General features: G+C 43.3%; 1 protein-coding gene across 2 annotated transcripts in view; it reads right to left on the bottom strand.

Moving 5' to 3' along the window:
- Positions 1-17673, bottom strand: part of CMTM8 (CKLF like MARVEL transmembrane domain containing 8) — a 107654-nt gene extending 89981 nt beyond the window's left edge. Inside the window, exons 1-2 of one of the 2 annotated variants that reach the window (XM_042956453.1) lie at positions 17427-17673; positions 17026-17124 (exon numbers count right to left, since the gene is read on the bottom strand). In XM_042956453.1, coding sequence (XP_042812387.1) covers positions 17026-17124; positions 17427-17573 — 246 coding nt within the window. In that variant the 5' untranslated portion in view covers positions 17574-17673. The remainder of the gene's footprint in view (positions 1-17025; positions 17125-17426) is intronic. The other variant, XM_042956454.1, reaches the window with a different exon arrangement.
- Positions 17674-22341: the final 4668 nt, after the last annotated feature.

Raw genomic sequence — 22341 nt, 5'->3', positions numbered from 1 at the left:
GGCTTTGTGGTTCTTACTGTAGCCTTAAGCTTTCTTTAGTTAGAAGTATCATCGTATCCCTAACCTCAGTACATACCACAGAAGCTAAATTCTACGTTCATGCTCATCACTGGGTGCCCAAAAAAATCCTAGGAGCTAAGACAAGGCCATTCATTCTCAATGCAGCCCTGTCCAAGTGGGATTAATCTACATACTCTGCATCTACTGAGAAAAGAGGAAAGAAAGAAATCGATACGTAGCCAAGAAATAAACTAGTGTTTACCTCTGGGACAGGGCTTACATGTATTTTAGCTCATTTTCTCTTCTGCTAATTATGAAGTCATCATCACCCTTCTCATTATTAGAGATGGAAGTTCAGGAACTATCAGGCCAGTTGTGCAAGGTCACACAGCCAGAAATGGAATGCACGTCTAAATTGAAAAAGGGTAAGCCCTTAGAGTGTCCTAGAAGTATGAAAAATCACAGGTCTTTCACTTCCAACACAATGAGCCTAGTAGAGTCCAACGAAAGTGGCCGTGATAAGTACGGCACGTGGATCCACTCAGCTCCACTTCGTGACCCTTGCAGCACACGCCTTCCCGCTCACCAGAGGCTGGAAACCAGTCTACAGCCCAGGTTCCACACACGATGTAGCTTTGGCAGACGCACTCATCCGAGGCTTAGAAAGCAAAAGACAACATCATGGGGCTACACATGCCTTGGCTGCTTCTGTATTCCCATTGCAAAGTCAACCAAGGAGTGGACTGTCTGTGGCATCTGTGCTGAAATCCCAGGGTCCCATCCCTTGCTTCCTAGTGTTGAGAGACCAACGGACATTTGGAGCAGACATCTGGGCCATGTGTCGCACTGGAAGCAGTGGAGGCCCAGGATCCAGCAGTGCTGAGAGTAAACCCTACTTCGTGGCCTTTCTGCCCATGATAGGGGAGTTCCTCAGTGTGATTCAGAAAGGTTTTGCTGGAAGCTTAGCTTAGAGCCTGCTCTTCCAGCCCTACCAAAATTTTTGGAAGCCAGTTAAATCTTGCTGCTTCAACCAGCCAGCGTGGATGTTGTCATCTGCAACTGAACTGTGGCCAAGACAATGGATATCCTGCTTTCCCACAGAAGGGAGATTCTACTGGACAGGTTACCATGAACCTGATGGGTGGGTACAGACGAGGGAGAAGCAATCAGGGGAGGTTTGTTTCATCTTGCACTCCACGAGTGTGGTGGGCCCACTCACGTGTAACTTAGGAACTGTTTTCTCAAACCAACTAGGAATGTCAATAAAAGAAGGGATTCCCCAAAACCTGGGCTGACTTAATATCAACCGAGATAATAAAAGTGAAAATTCACTTAGTTTTAAGTGAAAGTTACAGGTAAAATATTCGTCTAGGGAGAAGTGCTGCTACCTTTCTGGGAATAGTTCTAGTCATAAATCTTGGCCAAAAAAAGAAACTATACTTTGCATCTGTTAAATTTTAGATTTGTGAAATGAGTAACAGACCAAGGCCTACAAGGAATAAATGCCTTTTGAATTCCAGCTCAAATTTGAAAATCTGAAATTTTAAACTACCCTTTGGCATCTCCCTAAGCATATTTTTCTTTGTATATCTTACATCCTGTCATTGATCAGCTGTTTGAATAAAAATAAAAAGGTACTATTTACCACTATATTCTAAATGGCAGACACAGATTCTGGCACACAATAAATATCCAACACAAATTTGATGGTTGAGGAGTTTTCTTCTTAGGAACTCAAGTAATGTGAATCCCTTGCCTCAAAATTAATCCATGCAATCAAAAGCCAATCAAAAGCCAATACCGTTTAACAGAAGAGAGGGGACACAGCAGTGTATGACTTAACAAAATTCTGTAAGTTATGTCTGGGGTGGTTTACTTGATCAGATGTTAAGATATATCCTAGAACTAAAACATATTAAAACATGAGAACAAAGACTGGAATAGACTAGAAAGTACAGAGTTGAACCCAAAAAGATACAAGAATTAAGTAAATGAAACAAATGAAGCAATGTACATTAACGAATGAAAAATAGTTGGTAATATATCATGTTGGGACAACTGAGTAGATATTTGAAAACAAAGAGCTCAAATTTATACCTTCTGCTACAATAAATTTCAGTATGAAGGTTAAATATTAAGAATTACTAAAAGAAGAAAACAGGCTAGTGTATGTACCATCCAAGTGAGCACAGAAAATGATAGGTTAAATACTAATGTCTTAATTATATTTAGTTTGTTAGTGAGGTACAAACTTCTAAGCATGTTAAATGTGAGGAAAAATAAGATGAATAGATTTGAGGATAAACTTTGGTTTTTATAAATAAAATCATCATAAATAAAACTACAGCATGATAGTCTGGAAAAATATTTGTAATACAGAAAGAAGGTCAATATTCCGTCTGTATGTTAAAAATACCTATAGGGGCACCTGGGTAACTCAGTCGGTTAAGCGCCTGACTTTGGCTCAGGTCACGATCTCACGGTTTGTGAGTTGGAGCCCCGTGTCAGGCTCTATGCTGTCTAAAAATACAGAGTAGTGCTGAAAAGGTAAATAGAGCAGCGGTGGGGCAGTCTACATAGAGCAGTGCAGGATTCCTGGGAGGGACGTGGGAAAACTGATGATAAACAATGGAGTTTCTAGCCTTTGGCTCTGAAAAGGAAAACAGAGGACCCATCGAAAAGGTGACCTTCCAAACAGACCCTCCGAAAAGTCCAGACTAGAGGTAACAAGAGAAGTGGGAGAAGGAATAGGTCTAGAGTCATTTGCCAAGGATGAGTTTAAAGAATAAGAAGCTGCCAAGTTAATCATCCTCTCCCCTATTTCCTCCAGCAGTTACTTCTGGAAATAGCCCTCAAGACAAAGTCTCAAGACTGCCAGATGCTTCAACAGGCTACATGCACACCTCAGAGAAAAGTCCACGCAGCTACACTCTTTCCTGATATCCTCTCTTTGCCCGATTAATGTTTCTCCTCCTCTGGAAACGACACAAAACCAAACCCACTAGATACAGGTCATGTGATGAAAACCTGTGTTCACTGCCAGGGGTTCAGGCATTGTCACTCACACTGAGCAAACACTCTCAGCCATCTCATCTCATCTACAATTACAAACAGACAATCATGAATCACCAAATGATGGAGGAAATCAGCCATGTAAGAGGCCAACAGAGTCAACAAGCAGAAGTGGTCTCTCTGCAAGCAAAGTTTAAATATACTAAAGTTTCTTAAAATGATTCAATAAAAAGAAGAAGCGATCAGGCTACAAAGTAAAAAGAATGACAAACTGTTGGGAATTAAACATATCAAAGCCAAGAGGCGCCTGGGTGGCTCAGTTGGTTAAGCATCCGACTTCAGCTCAGGTCATGGTCTTGGGGTTTGTGAGTTCGGGCCCCACATGGGGCTCTGGGCTCTGGGCTCTGTGCTGACGGCTCAGAGCCTGGAGCCTGCTTCAGATTCTGTGTTTTCCTTTCTCTCTGCCCCTCCCCCACTCATGCTCTGTCTCTCTAAAATGAATAAACGTTAATAGATAGATAGATATATGCGTGTATAGATAGATAGATAGATGCATGTATATATATGCCAAAAAAAAAAAAAAACCATGCCCAACAAAAAATCTGAATTTGGGCTGGAAATATTATTTCTCTAAAATTCTACAAAAGAACAAAGAGAGGAAAAGTTTGGGAGGAAAAAAACTGAAAAGAGACCAAAGACAGTTTAATCTCTCCTGCAACTTCTAGACTGAATAAAGATTTTTTGGAAGGAGAAAATAGAACAGATGCAGGAAATACAAAAAAAAAAAAATTTCTCTGTGCTGAAGATCAATTTGGATATTAGTTACATAGGGTCCAATGAAGGCTGAGGACGAATAAAGAATGCCTTTCTAGACACATAGTGTTAAAGTACATGACCTCTACGGATCTCTAAAGATAGAAAATTCCAAAAGCTTCTAGGGAGATTTAAAACACCATTTGGTTCCTCAGAGGAAATGAGAACATTATTCCCACAGAGCAGTGGGTTTATAGCCTACAGCAAACAAGCCCTCTGACTTAAATATTATAAATGTTATATTCTGCAGTAGATTTGCAAAGGACATATTCTCAGCAGGGAACACCAGGGGACATTAGGCTAGAGCTGTCCTGAAAGAGGGACTTCAGGTCTTCTCAATCAATCCCAGATTGGGGGACCAGCATCCTGTCTGCCCAGGGAGAGACCTCACCAGTAGTCAGGAAACTCCAAGGAAGGGTTTAACCATCTTCTTTTACTCCCACCCACAACAACCTGAAGCTCCACTTTAATTACTGCGTATGGTTGAAAAACTACCTTTCACAAACTATTTCACCCCAATAAAACAACATTCCATCTACAATTTCTTGCTACACCACCAATGCCATCTTTCTACATTCCACATCTTTCTACATTGGGTAATACAACATGCAAGTCACTTCATGCAAGGCCGGACTGCAGCTGAGTCTGGGAATGTACAATCAGGAAATGGACAAGGAACCTAACAGGCCTGCCTAGGGTCTACCAGACCATCAGGTCTCTTATTAAAAGCACTGGATGCTGGGGTGCCTGGGCGACTCAGCCAGTTGAGTGTCCGACTTCGGCTCAGGTCACGATCTCAAGGTTCTTGAGTTCGAGCCCTGCATTGGGGTGTATGCTGACAGCTCGGAGCCTGGAGCCTGCTTTGGATTCTGTGTCTCCCTCCCTCCCTGCCCCTCCCCTGCTCTCTCTCTCTCTCTCAAAAATAAATAAACATTGGGCACCTGGGTGGTTCAGTCGGTTAAGCGTCCGACTTCAGCTCAGGTCACGATCTCGCGGTTTGTGAGTTCGAGCCCCGCGTCGGGCTCTGTGCTGACAGCTCAGAGCCTGGAGCCTGTTTCGGATTCTGTGCCTCCCTCTCTCTCTGCCCCTCCCCTGCTCGTGCTCTGTCTGTCTTTGTCTCTCAATAATAAATAAACGTTTAAAAAATAAATAAATAAACATTTAAAAAAATAAAATAAAGAGACCAGAACATAACAAATGTTAGCCAAAAAAGTAGACAAAATATCACAGCAAAAGAATCAAAAAGGTTGGTCTTACATATGAGCATAGAAACAGCTTCTCAGATATAATATTAACAAATTAAATTCAAGAATAAAAAGTCTTAAAATATACTAGACTATTAAAGGAATACATTATAACTAAGTAGAGATGTATTCCAAGATCACAGGAACACTTCAACAATAGTTTTCCTAATATATTTCACCCCATTAGCAAATTAAGGGAAACAAAACCCTGGATGATCACATCAATAAACGCTCCTCACCCCAAATCCTATCTTCTAAATTCAACAATCATTCTTGATTAAAATAGGTACAAGTAAACTTCCCTTAACTCAACAAAGAATATCTATCAGGACCTATAGTTAAATCTGTACTACAATTAGTACATTGGAAACATCCCACTGAAAGTTTTGAGCTAGCCAAGGATACTCATATCATCCCAATCACTCAGCAAGATACTGGTAGTCCCAACCTATGCAATAATGGGGAAAAAAAAAAAATATATATATATATATATATATGTATGTATAAAAAGGAAAAGAAAAACAACACTTATTTACAGATACCACTACAATTTACTTATAAAATAAATAAAACTATTAGAACTAGTACCTCAAATAAGATGGCTACACACAAGATTAAAATAAGAAAAATAAGAGCTTCCTTATAAAACCACAAATAATCAGAAATTGGTAAATCCAATTCATTTTGACAAATCTCAATTTTGACAAATTGAGAATTCGAGGGTGCCTGGGGGGCTCAGTCAGTTAAGCATCCGATTCTTGATTTCAGCTCAGGTCATGATCTTGCAGTCCATAAGATAGAGCCCCACATTGCGCTCTGTGCTAACAGCGAGGAGCCTGCTTCGGATTCTCTCCCTCGCTCTCTGCCCCACCCCCACTCATGTTCTCGCATGCACTCTCTCTCTCTCTCAAAATATACAAATAAGCTGTAAAAAAATGGAGAATTCCATATATGCTAACTAACTTGGATATAAATAAAAAAACAAATCTAAAAAATTGAGAATTCTTAATTCTAATAATACATAAGATTCATTGGAAAAAACCTTAGGACTTCAAAAGCATAAACTGACCCAAATAAATAGAGAGACACAATATTCCTAGGTGATAAGAGTCAATATCATATTAACTTATAGCACTAATTATAATTAATTATATTAATTTATACATAATTATATTATCAAATTAATTTATAAATTTAATGCAACTCAATTGAAGTTGTAATGGGGTTTAAGGAACACCAATTCTGAAAATCACTTGTGTTAGTTGAAGTATACAAAAATAGCAAAGAAACATAAAAATTTGTAGGACTTACTCTACTGGATATTAAAATACATAATGAAGCTTACAGTAATTAAAAAGGTTTGGAATTGACTGAGAAATAGAAGAGAATAGGGTCAAGAAACAGTTACACATATACGGGAATATGATATGATTAATGGTAAGACAACTACATATCCATTTGGGGAAAAAAAGTGAAATCACATTCTTACCTTATACACACAAAAAGAACTTAGAGCTTAAGATGGTAAATACAGTTAACACTTAAAAAAAATTATCCTATAATTTCTTCAAATATTTGTATAATCCTGGGGGTAGGGAAACCATGTTTAAGCAAGGTGAAGCCCAGAAGGCGAAATAAAGATAACAGTTTAGATTTCATGCAAATTAGAAACTTATTTTGATACAAATGGCATGATTGATATGTAACAAGTGACAGAAAAAATTAATACCCATAGTATATAGGAAAATTATAAATCGACAAAGACGAAACATAGAAAAATATCAAGATATTATTTTCTTTATTTTAGAGAGAGAGAGAGCACAAATGGGGGAGGGGGCAGAGGAAGAGAGAGAGAGAATCTGAGCTGAACGTGGAGTCTGATGTAGGGCTTAATCCCACAACCCTGGGATCATAGCCTGAGTCGAAATCAAGAGTTGGACGCTCAACCAACCGAGCTACCCAAGTGCCCCAAGATATTAGTAGATAAAAAATAGCTGCGGAATATATGTAATATGTTCATCCACATACGTGGGTCATACTATGTATCTGACATATACAGAAAAAGGTCTGGGAGAAATGTGAATGGTAAGTACACCAAGGCAGGTGGGTGGATGAGGGAGGGAGTCAAAGATGTGGGGCAGCAGAGACTTTAAGTTTTCATTCTATACATAAATGATCTGAAGTTTATCTTTACAATGAACACTTATTCCTTTGCTGCAAGCTTCTTTAATTCCATTAACTTATAAATATATTCTCATTCTAAAAAAATGTAAACTTATAAGAAGACAAAACAGTTACAAAGCAAACATCCCATTCAAACACATTCCCCAAACCAATCTTATTTCTCTCCTGGGAGGTAATATTCATTTCAGTTTTCTCTCTCTTTTATATTGTCACAACATTTTTTAAAGAAAGAAAGAGCCCCATGTTTTAAATGAAGAAAAAGCAAGCAGTTGCCAAAAGAAGAAATAAATGGCTAATGAGCATATTGAAAATATTCAACTTTGATAATCACGGAAATGCAAATAAAAACAATTCGTTCTGGGGTACCCGGGTGGCTCAGTCCTTTCAGCATCCAACTCTTGATTTTGGCTGAGGTCATGATTTCACAGTTCATGAGATGGAGCCCCACATCCAGCTCAGCACCTGCGATTGCTTGGGAGTCTCTCTCTTCCTCTCTCTCTGCCCCTCCCCCACAGGCACTCTCTCTCTCAAAATAAATAAACTTAAAAAACAAAAGACAAAAAACCAATTTGTTCTTTTTCACATGTCCAAGGCTCCCCTAAATATCAGCTGATGTTCTGAGTAGGGATGTCCATGCCAAACTAGTTTTTATCATTTTGAGTATCTCCCAGTCCAACAAAATTGGCAAACATTAAAAGAAGGTTTGAGTATTTGCAGGAACAAACCCTGTTGCACACTAAAACACCACTAGAAGAAATGTAAACTTGTGTACACTTTTCTGCACCACTTGGCAGCTGTATCAAAAGTCTTAAATACACATATGTCAAGCCACAAAAAACTATTAGAACTAATAGAGGAGGTCATCAAAATTGTAGGATACAAGGTCAAGGACACAGAACTCAATTGCATTTCTGTGATCTCACAATGAACAGTCTGAAAGTGAAATTAAGAAAGTAATTCCATTGCAAGAGCATCAAAAAGAAGAAAATATTTGAATAATATTTGAATATATTGAAAATATTTGAATGTATATTTGAATATATGAATAAATTTAAAAGAAATATAAGACACGTGTCCTGAAAACTACAAGACATTTGTGAACGAAATGAGAGAAAACCTAATTAAATGGAAAGACATCCTATATTCACGAATTGGAAAATTTAATTTTGTTAAGACGGCAATACCCCCCAAATTGATCTACAGATTTGACACAATGCATGTTGAAATGTCAGCTACCCCTTTTTGCAAACATTGACAAACTGATACTAAAATCCATACAGAAATGCAAGGAACTCATAGCCAAAAAACAATTTTGAGAAAAGAAAAAATTTGTATCCTCACAACTTCCGATTTCAAAATGTTCTACAAAGATAGAGTAATCAATACAGTGTGGTATTGCTGTAAGGACATGGAGATCGATGAAATAGAACTGAGTATCCAGAAATAAACCCTTATATTACATTTGATTTTTGACAAGGGTGCCAAGACAATTCAATGGGAGAAAAACAGTCTTTTCAACAAATGGTGTTGGGACAATTAGATATCCATATGGAAAAGAATCAACTTAGACCCCTGCCTCACACTATATACAAAAATTAACTCCGGGCACCTGGGTGGCTCAACTGGTTGAGCACCCAACTCTTTTTTTTTTTTCAATGTTTATTTATTTTTGAGAGAGAGAGAGAGAGAGAGAGAGAGCATGAGCATGGGAAGGGCAGAGAGAGAGGGAGACACAGAATCTGAAGCAGGCTCCAGGCTCTGAGCTGTCAGCACAGAGCCCAACACAGGGCTTGAACTCACAAACTGAGAGATCATGACCTGAGCCAAAGTCAGATGCTCAACTGACTGAGGCACCCAGGTGCCCCGAGCATCCAACTGTTGATTTCAGCTCAGGCCATAATCATATAGTTCATGGGTTTGAGCCCTACAGGAGGCTCTATGCTGACGATGCAGGACCTGATTGGGAATTCTCTGTCTCCCTCTCTATTTACCCCTCCCTTGCTTGCTTGCTTGCTTGCTCTCTTTCTCTCTCTCTCTCAAAAAAAAAAAAATAAAAATAAACTTTAAAAGAAAAAAAATTAACTCAAAATGCATCACAGACTCAAAGGTAAGAAAAAACTATTCAACTTTTAGGAGAAAACAAAAGTAAATCTTCATGACCTTGGATTAAGCAAAGTCTTCTTAGATACAATATCCAAAGCATAAGCCATAGTGTGTGTGTGTGTGTGTGTGTGTGTGTGTGTATGACTTTATCAAATTAAGAATCTTTGTAGTTCAAAGGACACCATCACATAAAGTGAAAAGACAACCCACAGAATGGAAGAATAATATTTGCAAATAATATATCTGATAAGAGACTTGTATCCAGAACATGTAAAGAGCTCTTACAACTCAAAAATAAAATAACTTTTTTTATTTATTTTTTTTTTAAATTTTTTTTTCAACGTTTTTTATTTATTTTTGGGACAGAGAGAGACAGAGCATGAACGGGGGAGGGGCAGAGAGAGAGGGAGACACAGAATCGGAAACAGGCTCCAGGCTCCGAGCCATCAGCTCAGAGCCTGACGCGGGGCTCAAACTCACAGACCGCGAGATCGTGACCTGGCTGAAGTCGGACGCTTAATCGACTGTGCCACCCAGGCGCCCCAAAATAACTTTTTTTTTAAATGGCAAAGGATTTGAATAAACATCTCTCCAAAGGAGGCATACAAATGACCAATAAGCATATGAAGAGCTACTCAACATCATTAGTCATTACAGAAATACAAACCAGGGGCACCTGGGTGGCTCAGTCAGTTGAGCCTCTGACTCTTAGTTTCAGCTCAGGTCATGATCTCATGGTTTGTGGGATTGAGCCCCGCACTGGGCTTGGCACTAAGCATGGAGCCTTCTTGTGATTCTCTTTCTCTCTCTCTCTCAACCCCCCCCCCAATAAATAAACATTAAAAAAAAAAAGAAATACAAACAAAAATCACAATGAGATACCACTTCACACCCTGTAGGATGGCCAGAGTTAAAGACAGAAAATAAAAAATCTTAATGAGGATGTAGAGAAATTGGAACTCAGATTGCTGGTGGGATTGCAGTATAGTGCAGCCACTTTGGAAACAGTCTAGCAGTGCCTCAAAATATTAAACAAAGAGTTACCATATGACCCAGCCATTCCAATCCTACATAAGTGCCCAAGAGAAGTGAAAACATATGTCTCCAAAAAAACTTGTACATGAAGGCTCATAGTGGCATTATGTGCAATAGTCAAAATGTGGAAGCAGCCCAGATGTTCATCAGTTGATGCGTAAACAAAATCATATATATATATATGTGTGTGTGTGTGTGTGTATATATATATACACATATATATATATATATATACATATATATATACATATATATATACACACACATATATATATACACATATATATATATATATACACACACACACATATATATATATATATATATACACATATATATATACTACAATGGAATATTATGTGTTAGTAAAAGGAATGAAGTCCTGATACATACTATAAGCATGGAGGACCACTGGAAACATTATGCTAAGTAAAAGAAACCAGACAGAAAGGGCCACATATTATAGGGCCATTTTTATGAAGTGTCCAGAAGAGACAAATGTAGCCTAGTAGACAGAATGTTGACAAGTGTAGACAGAAAGCAGACTAGTGGTTACTGAGGGGTGAGAGAAGGGACGAATAGGAAGTAACTGCTAATAGGTTTCTTTCTGAGGTAACAAAAGTGTTCTAAAATAGTTGTACAACTCTGTAAGTATCCTACAAATCCTTGCATTGTATACTTTAAAAGGGTCAGTTTTATGATATATCTCCATAAAGCCACTTCTTAAAAAGGCATATGCTAAAACTCATAGAACTCTACACTAAAAAGGGTGAATTTTACCGTATACCTCAAAAAACTCGACTTTAAAGAAAATGCATAGACCTTTTAATTCAGTTCTAAGTACTCATCCTTAGAAAATATTAAAGAACAACCAGGAGGAGTTAGTATAAAGGAAGTTTGTCACAGTTTTAAAGGAAAGAAACATAAACTGAATAGTAGGAGTTGGACATTTATGGAATACTATGTGGCCATTAAGAATGTCATAAGAGGGGCGCCTGGGTGGCTCAGTTGGTTAAGCGTCTGACTTCAGCGTCCTGATATCAGGTCAGGATATCACGGTCCGTGAGTTCAAGCCCCGCGTCGGGCTTTGTGCTGACAGCTCAGAGCCTGGAGCCTGTTTCGGATTCTGTGTCTCCCTCTCTCTATGACCCTCCCCCGTTCATGCTCTCTCTGTCTCAAAAAGAAATAAACGTTAAAAAAAAATTAAAAAAAGAAAAAAAGAATGTCATAAGATAGACCCATAAAAAAAGAGAATGTCATAAGAAATTAATTATTAATGAGGAAAAGGTAATTTATCAGGTCTCAGCAGGGCAGTGGGCACTTTCAGATTGGGTAATCTGAATGGAGTTTAGTAAAGGCATTATTTATAAAGCAGGGTGCCGGAAAACCACAGTGATAGCGCAGTGCCTGGCAATAGTAAGCAGCTGGGAGTGAACAGCGATCAGAGCCAGGGAAAATAGCTGTGTGGCAAGGGTGGCCAGACAGCCCGCCTTCCATGGAGGGACACGGTAAACCTGCTAAGAGCCAGCACTTAGGAATCCCAGGGACTGAATACCTGGAGCCTGCTCTCCTCTCACCCCACAGCTTCCTGCGGGTACCACCCCTGGATGACTGCAGTGAAACATCAGAGGGGAGCCCCTCGAGACAGTCCGTGGAAATCAGCCTTTAGGGTGGAGAACAGAGAGGGGTGGAGAGTGGCTCTGAGGGACAAATGGGAGGTAGCCAGCACAGGTGGCCACAGCAGTAAACAAAATAGTTTACAAGTGACTGCATTTAAAAAATTACAGATAAATAATAATACAGAACGACTTGAAAAATTCTGGAATGGTTTATTCAGTGCTAAATGGTGGTTCACTCAGGGGTGCCTGGGGGGCTCTGTCAGTTAAGTGTCTGACTTCGGCTCAGGTCATGATCTCACGGTTCAGGAGTTCGAGCTTTGCATCGGGCTCTGTGCTGACAGCTCAGAGCCTGGAGCCTGCTTCAGATTCTGTGTCTCCCTCTCTCTCTGCTCCTCCCCCACTCGCACTCGTCTCTGTCTCTCGAAAATGAATAAACATTAAAAAAAAATTAAATAGTAGTTCACTCAAAGTTCCTTAACAGTGGTGCTGTTGGCAACTGGTAAAGCAACTCTTCATCGTAGGGGACTGTCCCATGAACATCAGGACATTTAGCAACCCTGACCCCCCAGGAAACTAAACAACAGTAGAAGCTTCAAATATTACAATAACCAAAATTAAAAAAAAAAAATCCTAGGCATGGGGTAGTACCATGCCTGTTAAGAACCACCATGGGGGCAAAAAATTACATGGGGTTTTCTTTACTTACCTACATTTTTCTATTTTTTCTACAAAGACTAGGCATTGTTTTCTGAAAAGGAAACTATGTTCACTTTTTTTTCATTTTTTTAAACATTTATTTATTTTTGAGACAGAGAGAGACAGAGCATGAACGGGGGGAGGGCGAGAGAGAGAGGGAGACACAGAATCCGAAGCAGGCTCCAGGCTCCCAGCTGTCAGCACAGAGCCTGATGCGGGGCTTGAACTCACGGAGCGCGAGATCGTGACCTGAGCTGAAGTCGGACGCTCAACCGACTGAGCCACCCAGGCGCCCCTCACTTTTTTTTAATAAGAACTCAACAGGATAGAATAATTTGATTCCAGCTCTCAGTAAACTATTCATCTTTCCCCACCTAAGTCTGCTCATGACCGTAAGTATATGACAGGTGACCTAACATTATTCCACGGATGCTATAATTCATTCTGGAGTCACCAATAACAGGAAGGGTACAATTAACTCAGCTTCTGAGTTAATTCTTCAAGTACTTGTAATTGTTATAAGATCAGAGCATCCGACAAGTCACAGGTCAAGTACTGGATTGCTTCTAGCTTGTTGTAAAACTTTAAACGGAAGGAAACAGCCACAATTTGGTTTCAACAGAAGGTTACATAGGCACTGCCCAAAGTGTTTGAGTAGGTTAGCTACCACCACTCACTCCTGTGGGAAAACGAGGGCTAGCGATTTTGACAACAGATTTGAGGAAACACTGTGTTTTGTTCTCTATTATTTCATTTCTCCTAGGTTCCAGCGGGAAGTCAGAATCTAAGTAATTCTTAGTAATTTGAAGTAATCACTAAGTAATCTTAGTAATTATTTGTTTCAGTATTTGTTTTTTTTCCGTGGCAGAAAGTAACATTTTTCTGGGGGCACGTCTATCTTAGTCTCAGGGCTGGTAAGGCCAATAGTTTGAGAGCTGCTTCCCGCTACCTCCATAAAGAATCAGTGGTACCATATGGCATTACCTCCAAGAAACCATCCACAGTAAGCCACATCCTGAGTTAGACGTTACAACATGAACAAAAAAAAAGTACCTTAGATCAGCATATATCATTTAAGTGGTTCTTCACCTTTTTTATTTCAGAGAGTATTAAAAAAGTATTTTTAGTTTAATAGGCTCACACTACTGATAGTAATTTAAACCAGCAGAACTTTGCAGAAAGAGAATTTCAGAATATGTAACAAAACTCTTAAATGTGAGTACTCTTTGACACACAATTCTACTTAAAGGAACCTTCCCTTGAGAAAATCACTGGATAAATGTGGGAAGAGGAACAAAGAAGGAAGAGTGCTATGGCACTACCTATACTGGTGAAACCCAGGAACATGTTAGTTTTAAAATAGAAAACAGAGGAAATCAAAGACATTTCCTTGCAACAGAACAGTGTGATAACAGAGATCCAAGTTCCTGAGAAGCATTTACAGTATGGCAAGTGAACACAGCATATCATGAACCCATGAGAAAGATTATAAGAAAATGCATGCATAGAAAAAAAAAAGTGTACAAGGAGTTTCAGAAAAAAAAAAAAAAACAACGGAAAGGTAAAAAACAATTTTAAAAAATCCCCTCACACATACACGAGTTTTCCTGATTGAGAGAACACACCAGGTAGGTCCTCAGTATAATGGAAGAAAATGGACTCAGATGAGGCACATTTCTGGGATCTTATAGATCTCTTGGGAGAAAGGTCCTACAGGCTTCCAGAAAGGAAAGAAAAAAAAGGATGAGGAATAGAAATTTATGAAAACAGGAATCAGAGTAGTTAAATGATAATGGAGGAACACTCAAAATTTTGAAGGAAAACAATTTACAATCTAACATTCTTTACCAGTCAAACTATTAATTATGTGTAACAGTCAAATCAAGACTTTTTTTTTTTTTTTTTTTTAAGAGAGAGAGCACAATCGGGGGAGGGACAGAGAGAGGGAAATTGATCCAAAGCAGGCTCTGCGCTGACAGCAGGGAGCCCGATGTGGGGCTCGAACTCACGAACCATGAGATCATGAGCCGAGCCGAAGTCAGATGCTTAAAGCCTGAGCCACCCAGGTGCCCCTCAAATCAAGACATTTTGAAAGATGTAAATCTCGATTCATACATGCATCCTTTCTAAGGAAACTACTAAAGTCTGTGTGGTCCCCCCCCCCCCCTAGAAGTGAGGCAAAACAGAGAAGGACAGCGGTCAGGAGAAGCAGGGGACCCAGTGTGGGAGAGAAGTGGAGACAAAGACTCCCCATGGTGATACTGCAGGAAATCCCATGATGTCAGCTGTGCCCAGATGAGCAGGACAGGTGGGAGGAGGTCAGAGGTTCCCAGAGAGGATTTGGCCATGAGATGACCTTGATAGAATCCCGATGTCTCTCAGTTTCCTGATAAGAGATTTAGACAATGAAGGTAAAATTAGTGACTAAACAGTTAGAGAAAGAAGAAATGGAAAAAGAGAAGGAAACAAATTGGGCAGGAAAAGAAAAGTGCTCACAGACTGCTCGGTGGCTGGGCTGTGAACAGTGTTTATGGTGTCCTAAGGTCAACAATGGGTATTGATCTAACCCAAAATATAGTAGGAGACAGAAAGAGTATATGTATAATAGGGGGGTGGGATGGGATATCTAAGAGGTGGTCTGAGAGGGTTAGAGCCACATCTCTCAGAGGGGGAAGTCGAAAGACAACACCTACAATGTGGGGGGGGGGGGAATCAAGGAACAGCATAAATATGTTATTTAAGGCTCTAAGAGATTTGAAAGTGAGCACCTCTAGGTATGAAGACAGTGGGGCAAACTTCTAATTCTAAGACTGTTTTATTCCTTAAAACGTGCACAGTTGTCAAAAATCAAAATTGAACTATTGGAGTGATAAGGGTAATTTTTCTTACATGTGTTTCCATCTTTAAAAACATTTACTGAGGGGCGCCTGGGTGGCTCAGTCGGCTGAGCGTCCAACTTGGGCTCAGGTTATGATCCCACCGTTCGTGGGTTTGAGCCCCCTGTCCGGCTCTGTGCTGACAGCTCAGAACCTGGAGCTTGCTTCGGATTCTGTGTCTCCCAGGCTTTCTCTGCCCCTCCCCTACTCGTGCTCTGTCTCTCTCTCTCTCTCTCTCTCTCTCTCTCTCAAAAATAAACATTAAAACAATTTTTTTAATTTAAAAAGAAAATAAAACCTTAAATTTTTTTTTAATTTATTGAAATTTTAAAAGACACATGTCAAAATATCAACAGTGGTTATTTCTACTGGCAGGACTATGGGCCATTTGCATTGTGTCCTTCGCTTTGCTATTTTCCGAAAAAGCGTGGAACACAGAGCATATGGATCACCAGTCAAAAACAAGAGGCATTTTACTTCGTGCCGGGTCCAAATCCACCCCCAGGTAGAAGCCCCCAAATCTGGCTTCAGTTTCTGTTTGCTCTGCTGGAGCAAGGAAGTTGCCAACTACTTAACGCACACAGCAAATATTTGCCGAATTCCTATAAGCCAGGCCCTGCAAGGTGATTCCAATACCTTCGTTGTTGTTTTGTTTGTTTTTTTTTTAATTGGGTCTCCTGATGTCCTCAATACCAGCGAAGGGAACTAGCTGGGGGATGAGCCCAGACAACACTGTGCAAACTTTACGTGCATTGGCATCGATTCCGTCCATCTGGGGCGGGGCCTGAGACTCTGGAGGAGCGAGTCAGCTACCTGATGTACCCAGGTTCTGTCGGGGGCTTCTCAGAGAAACCATCTGGGTCTTCAGCCACTTCTATACCACCATGGCTCCCATTCTCCAAACCCACACAAGCTAGATTTCAACTCCACACATTTCCAATGAATGTGTGTGAGATCGGGTGGAAAGGGTAGGCGGCTGGGAAGGATGCTCCTTGGCAGTTAAGCGCAGGGCCCTGGAGTGTGCCAGGCCCAGGGTTGAATCACAGTCCAGACACCCCCACCCTGGACTTCCCCTCTCTGTGCCTCAATTTCTTCTCATGCAAAATAGGATAATAATTGCACACAGGATAGGGCTGCTGTGTGGCCTGCATGAGGGCACAAGGCCAACTAAAGGTCTCGAGGTGGCCCTGGCACAGGGTGAAACAGTGGCCACCACCAGCTGGTAACAGGGCTCCCTCCAGCCAAGAAGGAGTGGCCGGGACTTAGAAGAAATCACTAGACCTCTCAGCCTCCATGTCCGGTCAAGAGGAGAATGCGCACGCCAGCCCTCCTCCCCAGGACTGCGCTGAGCCCAGGAGGTGCACAGCACCCTGCAGGAGACCTTCCGGTCCCCAACGGGGTCGAGGCCCTCTTATTTTTCTCGGTACAAGTTTCTTAATTCACCTCAATTTTAACACCGGGGAGAGAAGCAGGCGAAGAAAAAAAGTCCTCTCCTCTCCCTGAGTTCTGGAAGGCTTTGCTTTCAGGGAGGAGGCCATCCACCTGGAGATCAGGTAAGGAAGGCATCAGGTGTCCGTGACACTCGTGAACCCAAACCGAACGAACGCCCACCGAGCGCCCTGCTCCCGAGACCCGGCACGACCCCCGACGGGACCCAGCAAGCAGACATCCCGCGGCTCAGGCGCGCAAGGTGGTGCGACCTCGCTCAGAGCGGTGGTCCCCGCGTTTCGCACGCCGGGGAGAAGGCGAGCCCGCGCGAAAGGCGTCCCGGGCAGGCGGTCGGCGGACGCACCGCGCGCGGGCCCCCCGGCGCCTCCCCCGCGCCCCGCGCGCGCGGCACTCACGATCTCCGCCACGATGAGGAGCCCGGGCAGGGTGCGGAGGAACTCCCGGTCGTAGGCGAAGCTGCTGCTGCTCGTGGAGAAGTTCTCGGCGAAGGAGCTGGCAGTGGTGGTGACGGTATGCGAGCGGGCGCGCTGCGGCTGCTCCATCGCCGCGCCTCTCGGCGGGGCCGGCCCCTCCCCGGAGACCCCCAGCGCGTCGGGGGCCGGACGCGCGGCCCGGAGCCCGGGGGCCGCCGGCGGCGGGGGAGGGGAGCGCGGCGGGCGCGAGGAGGGAGGCGCGTCGGGGGGCGCCCCCCGGGGCCGGTGGCGCCGCGGCGCGTGTCGTGCGAGCGCTCGGCGCCCCTCGCTCCGCGGCGCGGGGCTCTCGGGCTGCGCTGGGGCCCGGGAGGAGAAGGAGACGGCGCCAGGGGAGACCGCCGGGCCGCCGAGCGCCGCGGCGGAGGCCGGGAGGAGGGGAGGGGGCGTGGAGAGGGGCGGGCGCGAGGCGGGAGGGAGAAGGACCGCCCCGCAGAGGCGCCGCGGGTCGGCGGCCTCTTCACCTGTTGCTGGGGACCGCGCGGCCGGATGGGCGCCGGTCGCGGCCGGGGCCGCGAGGCGGGCAGCCGGGCGGGCGGCGCGGAGGAGAGGGCGCGGGGGTCCCGGCCCCCGCCACGCCCCGCCCCCTGGCGCGCGCCGCGCCGCTGACCTGTCTTCTTCCACCTGGCGGCCGCGCGGGGGCCGAGCGGCCCCGGGGAAAGCCGGGCCCCTGGCGACGACCGAGGCCGGAGGTCGGGTGGTGACTCGAGTGCCAGAAAGAGCGGCCGGAACCCGGGCCCGGCCGGACCTTAGACCCGAGATTGATGGGAGGCCTGTGCGACTGCCCGGGAGAGGCCTGAACTTTTCCCCCTCCCGCTTGTGGCCGCCACCAAAGGCCGGTGTTATTTCCTGCTCCTCCGGTCGGGAACAATTTGAGGAACCGACTTAATCGCTGGGCTTCGAGGGCAGGGCGAGACGCTTCCAGGCGCTCGCAGGGGCTCTACGGGGATCCGTGGAGTCTAGGTGACGGCTAGCTGTTTGGGGTCCCTGGTCAAGACCAATCAGCGTGACCGTCCCGTCACCCTCGGAAGGAAATGTCTAAAAAAAAAAAAAAAAAGCTTGGAAAGTGTGGGTTGTGCAAAGCGAAGTGTAGGATAAACGGGCGTGCTTTCCTGGGATGGGGGAGGGGATGCGAGCGCCCCGTTTACAGGGTCAAGCTAGACCTGAGCTGCGACGTGGCACCTGCATTTCTCGGCTCTATGACCACGAGCCAGTGGCTGCACCTCTCTGGGCCTCAGTGGTACCATCTGTAAAATGCAGGCTTTGATAGATGTTTGCCAAACACATCTTCTGAGTGGTCCCTCCTCCTGTTTTGTGAAAGGCTGGCAAGAAACGTATTTTATTCAGAAACCACCAAAAAGAAAGGAAGAATAATTTGGTCACAAATAGAGGATTGCTTCCAGGTCACAGGAAAGGCATTCCTTCCGATCTGCTCCAAGACAGGTTAAACAAGAGGTCAGAAGGGACATTTTATTCACCAGGTCCTATCAGGTGAGAAGAAAGCAAAAACTAAATCTAATAACAAAACAAGGAATTTCTTTCTTTTGAGTCTAGGGCCTAGTCAGGAAGACCTCAGGGAGTAAAAGCTAAGGCTTCAAAAGCTAAGTTATAAAGATGAAGCTTTGGAGAACTTCCAGCCATGGGCATTTACTAAGCACCTTGCGCTGGTGGGTAAATGCAACAAATGCAACAAAAAATAAGGCACTCTCCCCTAGAACAATGGTTCTCTCACCTAGGAATTTGTGAGAAATGCAAGTTCTCAAGTCCCACCCTAGACCCATTGAGTCAGAAACTCTGAGGACAAAACCCAAGAAGTTGAGTTTGAACGGGTCCTCTAAGAGACAGATGCGCACTTCAGTTGGATAGCTACTGGTTCAGAGAAACTGGCAATGCAGCTGAGGGAAATCAGGTACATGACTGAAATGGCTGGGAAACAATCTACGACATCATGCATGACATTTAGTGAATGCAGGAAGACAGGAAGGAAGTCTAGACAACTCTATTTCTGTAATACAAAGGACAGTTCCTTCTCAAAAAAAAAAAAAAAAACCTCTTGGGGCCAGGTGGATTTCAAACTTCAGATTTTTTTAAACTTAAAAAGGTAAAATAGGGGCGCCTGGGTGGCTCAGTGGGTTGAGCCTCCAACTTTGGCTCAGGTCATGATCTCGCGGCTGGTGAGTTCGAGCCCCGCGTCGGGCTCTGTGCTGACAGCTCAGAGACTGGAGCCTGCTTCGGATTCTGTGCCTCCCTCTCTCTCTGCCCCTTCCCTGCTCATGCTCTCTCTCTCAAAAATAAATTAACATTTAAAAAAAAATTTTTTTAAAGGTAAAATATACACAACCATATACTACATAACACCCTCGGTGAGGTCTAGAGAGGCACTTTAATCAAATGCAGTAATTTTCTGCAATAAAAATACATGCATGACATAAGTGTGTGTTTGGGTTATCTATTGCAATGTAATAAACACTCCCCAAACATTAGTGGTTTAAAATAACAACCGTCTTATTTGCTCATGAATCTGTGGGTCAGGAATTTGGGCAGGGTTTGGCCGGCAGTTTCTTCTGCCTCGTGTGGTGTTGCTTAGCCATTCACTCAGCTGCTTTCAGCTCATAGTCCAAGATGAGCTTCAGAAAGTCCAAGATGGGCAGCCTTCGAAAGTCCAAGATGGCTTCACTGACATTCTGTTGCCTCCCATTCTGGCGTTTCAGTGATCCTCTATGTAGCCTCTCTCCCTTCAGGAGACCTAAGTGTCCTCACAGCATGGTAGGTGCAGAGTAGTTGGACTTCTGCATGGCAGCTGTCTTCCAGAAGAGAATACTCCAAAAGGGGCAAAAGCGGAAGCTGTAGGTGTCTCAAGGCCCAGCCTTGAGAGCTACACAGAATCATTTCCAGAACATTCTATCGGTCAAGGCCAGTGACAAGAGCAGCCTGGATTCAAACAGTGGGGATATACATACCTCCTGGGGATGGGAGAAGCGGGAAAGAACTGTGGCCATCTTTTAATCCGTGAAGTAGGATAAATAACAACCATAAATAGCATCACATCGGTGGAGGTCAGGTTTTCTATAAAATACATTTTCTGCAAACTTGAGAACAAACTATTAGTTTTTAGCTTTTCAGATTCTGGAATTGCAAAGAAGCAATTGTATACTGGTTGCTGACAGAGGGGCTGCGCCTTTCCAACTGCTGCCTAAGTTCAGGTGCTCATCTTCTGCCTGGAACTCTCTTGATTGGTATTCCTGCCTCCAGTAACATCCTTATCCAATCTCCCCTTCTTCTTCCTGCAAAAATTATTATCCTGAAATCCCAGGCTCAAAGCTGGGCTAGTGTCCCGCTGTGCACATCATAAGGGCCTCTGTACAGTGGCTCAACCTGTCTCTTTCCAACCAGTCCAGAAGGCTTCCCATTCCAGCCCCAAATACCTTTTCATATGTCTCTGTAGGTGCGACCACTTTATGCCCATAACCAGCTTTGCTCTCGGCCTAGAAAGCTTCTTAAACCTTCACCCATAGCTCAAAATCTGCATCTTCCAAGACCCATGTCAAATGCTACCTTTTCTGTGATTTCCTCTGGATCTCCGTAAAGCTTGTTCTTCTTTGCTTTAGAATTCATTAATTTTACGCACTTCTCTTTTCTACTTCTTGAGGGTCTAGGAATTAATCTTTTTGGCCTCCCCCCCACCATAGGAGGTATTGAGTGAATACTGAAACCCAAGTTTGTTCTTAAGTGCAGAAAAATACCAAGGAAAGGAAAGGTAGGCCCTACCCTCCCATAAAAGACTTCATGCGGAACAAAGCTTCGAGTGGGCACTTGTGGGAAGTGTATAATTTTTAAAACTAGAGGAGGAGGTAAGCAGGTGGTACGTCATCCCAGCCCACAGGAATAGCCCAAGTGATATCGGAAATGCCAGGAGGAGCAGACCGTGTGCAGATAGACACAGAGGAATCTTAAGACAACCTCTGCATGGAATAAAGGAGTTGCATGAGGTGCAGTAGGGTAGAGGGTTTACATAGAATATAAGATACGGTTTCCATGAGGCCATATCACCCAACGAGCAAGTTATGAGACATACAACTCTCAATGGCCCATGGAGCCCAGGCCATTCCATGCAGGCCCAGGGCCCATCAGTAATTTAATGAAGTAAGTGGCTAGCTTGTGGTTTCTACCTGCTCCCTGAGGGAGGAATAAAGGCCATTCTCATTTATAAAGTACGTTTTTTTTTATTATTGTTAAAGGATAGTTGACATACAGTGTTATAATAGTTGGATATTATAGTTGGATATAATAGTTGGATATCACATAGTGATATGACAATCCTATACGTTGACTCAGTGCTCACCACGGTAAGTGTAGTTACCATCTGTCATCATACAATGTTATTACAGTATTATTACTGTACCTTTCATGTTCCTGACTTATTTATTTTGTAACTAGAAGTCTGTACCTCTTCATTCCCCTCTCTTATTTCACCCATCCTCGCGCCCTTCTCCTCTCTGGCAAGTTGCTCTCTGTATTTAACGGTCTGGTCTTTTTTGTTTGTTCTTTTGTTTTGTTCTTTAAATTCCACATAATGAGGGGCGCCTGGGTGGCTCAGTCGGTCAAGCGTCCGACTTCGGCTCAGGTCACGATCTCGCGGTCCGTGAGTTCAAGCCCCGCGTCGGGCTCTGGGCTGACGGCTCGGAGCCTGGAGCCTGCTTCCGATTCTGTGTCTCCCTCTCTCTCTGCCCCTCCCCCGTTCATGCTCTGTCTCTCTCTGTCTCAAAAATAAATAAACGTTAAAAAAAAATTTTTTTTTTTAAATAAAATAAATTCCACATAATGAGTGAAATCATGTGGT

The sequence above is a fragment of the Panthera tigris genome, chromosome C2 (assembly GCF_018350195.1).
Source record: "Panthera tigris isolate Pti1 chromosome C2, P.tigris_Pti1_mat1.1, whole genome shotgun sequence".
Lineage (NCBI taxonomy): Eukaryota > Metazoa > Chordata > Mammalia > Carnivora > Felidae > Panthera > Panthera tigris.
Note: the sequence above shows the minus strand (reverse complement) of the source record. Positions and strands in the feature narration are given on the sequence as shown.